The sequence below is a fragment of the Miscanthus floridulus genome, chromosome 8, assembly GCF_019320115.1.
Source record: "Miscanthus floridulus cultivar M001 chromosome 8, ASM1932011v1, whole genome shotgun sequence".
NCBI classification, from domain to species: Eukaryota; Viridiplantae; Streptophyta; class Magnoliopsida; order Poales; family Poaceae; genus Miscanthus; species Miscanthus floridulus.
In genome coordinates, this window is record NC_089587.1 from 220,657,748 (window position 1) to 220,662,691 (window position 4,944).

At 52.8% G+C, this 4,944-nt stretch overlaps 1 protein-coding gene across 1 annotated transcript; it reads left to right on the top strand.

Annotated features, from left to right (window-relative positions):
* The first annotated feature begins 398 nt into the window (after positions 1-398).
* On the top strand, positions 399-932 carry LOC136478233 (pathogenesis-related protein PRMS-like). Its single transcript, XM_066476589.1, has one exon. It carries the CDS (start codon positions 399-401, stop codon positions 930-932), a length of 534 nt encoding a protein of 177 aa, XP_066332686.1.
* Positions 933-4,944: the final 4,012 nt, after the last annotated feature.

Here is a 4,944-nt window from a genome sequence, read left to right on the forward strand (position 1 = left end):
GTGAGGTGAGGACGTTGTTGCCACTACATTTTATACCCCAGCCATCCCTGAAATCGAATCCAGCTACCGAGATGGCGCCAATCAACCGAAGTATTGTACGTCACAAACTCACCGATGTTGCTTTAAAAAAATTCTACTACGTTTTAAAAAAAAATGTAGTACGGAGTATGTCACAATGAACATGGACGCACATACTTGGCGTACCGCGTGGACCTCCACTCCCTGCTTCATTTTTTTTTTTTTTTGCCAGCCATCATGGAACATGAGCAGCACTACTCTCCGCTCGCATCTTCGTTCTTCACCCGAACAAGAAACTCTCGGACGCAAAACCTCGTATAAATGCCTCGCACAGCGACACGCAGGAAAAGTACCTGAGCTGATCGATTCAGCACCCAAATATGCCTCGTCGTCGCTTCTCCTTCGCGTGCACGGCCACCGCGGCGCTCCTCCTCGCCGCCGTCGTGCTGGCCAGCGCGACCGCGACCGCCGACGCGAAGACGACGAGCCTGGCGTCGAGCTTCCTGGAGCCGCACAACGCGGCGCGGCGCGCGGTGGGGGTGCCCGCGCTGCGGTGGGACGAGCGCCTGGCGGCGTACGCGCGTTGGTACGCGGCGGCGCGGGCCGGCGACTGCAAGCTGGAGCACTCGCACGGGCGCAACGACTACGGGGAGAACCTCTTCCGCGGGAGCGGAGGCGCCGGGTGGACGCCCGCGGCCGTGGTGGGCGCCTGGGTCCAGGAGTGCGCGCTCTACGACCGGTCCACCAACTCCTGCCGCGGCGGTGGCGGCGCGTGCGGACACTACACCCAGGTCGTGTGGCGCGGCACCAAGGCCGTCGGGTGCGCGATGGCGCCCTGCGCCGGGGCACGCTTCACGTTCGCCGTGTGCAGCTACAGCCCGCCCGGCAACTACGTGGGCATCAGGCCCTACTGACAAGCAAGTCGTGCATGCCACATGTTGAGTACTTGCACCCAATTCTTTTTTTTTTTACTTATTTTACGCCAAAACTTTTTACGGGGATAATGTGCATCCCCTCGGGTTTTACTGTTCATCGTTCTTTTCAAATTTGTTTGGATATAATGGACATGGATGAAATAAAAGGCGAATTCAAAATTTGGAATGGCACTTGCATGCAAGCCAATGTCTTGGTCTCTTGGAGACAGGCAGACAGACACAAACGTGGCCATCGCGCCAACAAATTTAGCCTGCAGGCCCGGTGTGCATGCACGACACGCTATTCAACTGCTGCGCTGCCGCGCGATCACCGTCGTTTAAAGCTCGCCGGCCCGGCACCGACCATTGAATCCTGATGCTTCTTCGCTGTACAAGTCGTTCGCCAGATGACCAGACCACACAGCGCAAATCAAGCATGCCCGGCCAGCTAGCTAGCTAGTCAATAACCAGTGATTCTGTAGGCAAAAATAATCCTAGAGAATTTAGAAAACACAGCTATCCGCATATTGAGCTTAAAGTTCTTGTGCTTATCTGTAGCTTTTATTCGTATCTCTTATTTTGAACCGTATGCTATTAAAATAAATAATCTATATCCTAGACTTCATCTTAATTATTATTATGCTGCCATTAACAGTCTTTTAACTTTTATAAGCGACCACACCGCTCAAGATCAACGATGGAGCTTGAAGTGAGATCTAGGACGGACTAATAGTGCTAAGCGGATAATAACATTTAAACCTAACAATCACTGATTCACTGTCTACTGCAATGGAATTTTAGAAACCAAGAAGGCCATGGCGACCGTCGGTCTGCATTAACCTCTCCTTCGTTGCTCAAGATATTAATTTTCCTCTGTCAAAGAATAATATGAGCATTAATATTTTTTTATCAAAAGTATAGTGCTTATATTTATACTATCAATATATAGTGTCGGGTTCATAAACCCGGGGTCCCTCATGGACCGGCTTCCCAGCAAAGGCTCAGCCCAGCAGGCGACATTGCGAACGACACGCAACTCCTGGGCCGGCCCAAAAAACCTAAACGACAGGCCGGAAGGGCGATCCAAATCTACAACCGGAAGGCCTGACCGAGGAGGAACGACGCCTGCTTCCGACTCCGACCCGCCTCTCCGACCGGAAGAAGAACAACGCTCGTTTCCGACTCCAGCCCGCCTCCGGACGGCCTCTCCGACCGGAAGGCCTGGCCAAAACACCACTTTCGACTCCGACCCGCTTCTTCAACCGGGAATGCTCCGAACCCCTGCTTACAGCTCCTCTCCGACTGGCGCAAACAGAGCCGACTAGGACTAACCGATCAAGGACGCCCACTCGGTAAGGACCAGGAAACGGGCGGAGAAAATAAGGCAGGGCACTCAAGTCAACCGCAATATCAAGGACCGTACCCTGTACACCTGCAGGACAGTACCAACAGGGCATGTCAGAAGGCTATCCTGCAACCTTCCTGACATATCAGAACCCAAGCAGTGTTGTGGGCGCCGATATTTTCCCTACAGTGTTGTGGGCGCCGGCATTTACCATACCTGGCGAACATGGTAAAACCCCCTACATACCTCTGAGCAGGCAAGCACCAACTTCTACCATATCAGAAGAAGAAGACGCAACCACCCACATGCATATGACATTAACAGTGTTATGGGCGCCTACAATCATCTTGTACCCGACGGCGTGGGCAACAAGACTTAGCATACATACTCTCTTTCCCTCTCGCTTGTAAGATCATCCCCTTCGTCTATAAAAGGGGATGCACTCTCTCCCAAATAGAGAGATCGATCGGTTCACTAGCACACAACAGAGGAGCTCCCGTTACTCTCGGCCCTTTAGACCAGAGTTCGACCGGACCTCTTGTACCCCCATCTTTCTCCCTTCCGTTTCTAACCCCACAGCAAACTTCAAGCACCTCAGCTCAGGAATAAAGTCACCAACCGACTCAAACTGGACGTAGGGCACATTGCCTGAACCAGTATAAACCTTGTGTCATTGAGTGCTAGGCCACCTCTGATCACAACGTACAGTAAAACTAGAAATATTTACGTGTTGGTCACTTTCTGCACCGACAGCTGGCGCCGTCCGTGGGGAAGACATTGTACGTTCACACTTTTTGGTCATCGGATGGCCCACTTTTCTGCCACCTTCGCCATGGTGGGCTCAAGCGATATGACTCACTTTGGCTCACTGGAGTTTCCCGCACTCCCACCTATGGGGATGTGGGTTCCGCCCATTGTGGGGGATATACCCCCGGGTACCACAAGATGGTACATGGGCCGCACCATCTGAGGTGGCCCGGCCCGTAAGATCAAGGCGTACACATCAAGATTACAAGTTGTACTAGATATTGTAACAGTACCAAATTGGATACTTTACTTGTAACCTTGTCTCTTCGAAGTATATAAGGAGAGACAAGGGTCCCCTAGAGGACACGTTAATCTATATACATCTCAATACAATACACCAAAGACACAGGACGTAGGGTATTACGTCGATCAGACGGCCTGAACCTGTCTAAATCGCTGTCTCTGCGCCTTGTGTCACCATCTGGTTCCTGATTGCACGCACCGTCTACCGATAATCTACCACCATGGGCACACCCCTCGGTGGACTGCCGACCATATTTCATCGACAGTGGCGCGCTAGGTAGGGGGTGTGCGTGCTGATCCTCCGGCAACCAGATCGGATTTTCTTCACCAACTTCATCCGTGGCAACCTGGCGACTGGCGGCGGCATCCCTCGACACACGGATCTGATTTCGCATCTACTGCACTCCAACAATCAAGCGGCGGCCAGCAATAAAGCAGCATGGAGCTATGTTTCCATCAAAGATGCTAATCGGCCGTACGAGCAAACTAGAGCAATCGAAGAAATATTCGAGCACGTATGCATCTAGATCTACGGAGCGGTGGGATGCAGGCTGCTCGATGTTGTCACATGCAGTTTCATCTCGAAAGCTAAGTCAATCTTCAATCTATAATATCCTATGGTATAGTATGTGTCCAGACATCTACATATACGCATGATTATTTTGGCAGGAATCCAACTACGCTCGTCGTCGTTCTGCGTCGTCTCGCATTGGTGTCACGGATCACGTCGTGGGGAGAAGCCCACAAAGATCGGAAGCAGAGAGGAGGACGAGGACACGGTGTTCACCCACCAACTCCTGCTCCTACGTGGTCGACGCTCCTGAGGTGTTCCACAAACTGGAGGCGCGCTACATCAAGGACGATCGGCTGCGGATTCGCTACCCCATCTGCATCGAGTGGAGTCGGATCTGACCTGGACCAAAGATGGCAAGCAAGAAAGCTAATTAAGGAAACAATAAAGATATTGACGATCATGCATGTACGTCAGGCATGCAAGGCATGGAATAATTTTTCCATGCTTGCCTATGCTTGCATGATCCGTCGCAAGTCCAATCTCCTAAAACGATGGTTCCACGCCTGAAGAAAATGCAGTTCCGAGTCTGAGTCCATCGGGCACGTAACCTGCATCGACTCCAGCTGAAGCACTACATGCAAGCAAATGAGGTGGACTCCAATGTACGGGATCAACAGCCACCCAGCTGAGCCACCGAGCAAGCCGCTAAGCGAGCCACGCCAAGCCGTCTGGTCAGCCGCGTCGAGCCGCTGAGTAAGCTACATCGAGCCAAGCGAGCCACGTCGAGCCACAAGCAGACCACGTCCCGAGCAGCTCCGCCGAGCTCCGACCACCAGACCATGTCGACCACGTCCCGAGCGGCTCCGCCGAGCTCCGACCACCAGACCACGTCCCGAGCAGCTCCGCCGAGCTCCGACCACCAGACCACGTCGACCACGTCCCGAGCAGCTCCGCCAAGCTCCGACCACCAGACCATGTCGCAATGATGATCGCCACGAAGAACGGCGCTATGACAACCGCGACCACCGTCACAACAAGCCAAAAAGTACGAGGATCGGACAACTTTATCGCCATCGACCAGATTTCTATCCAAAGATAAGTAC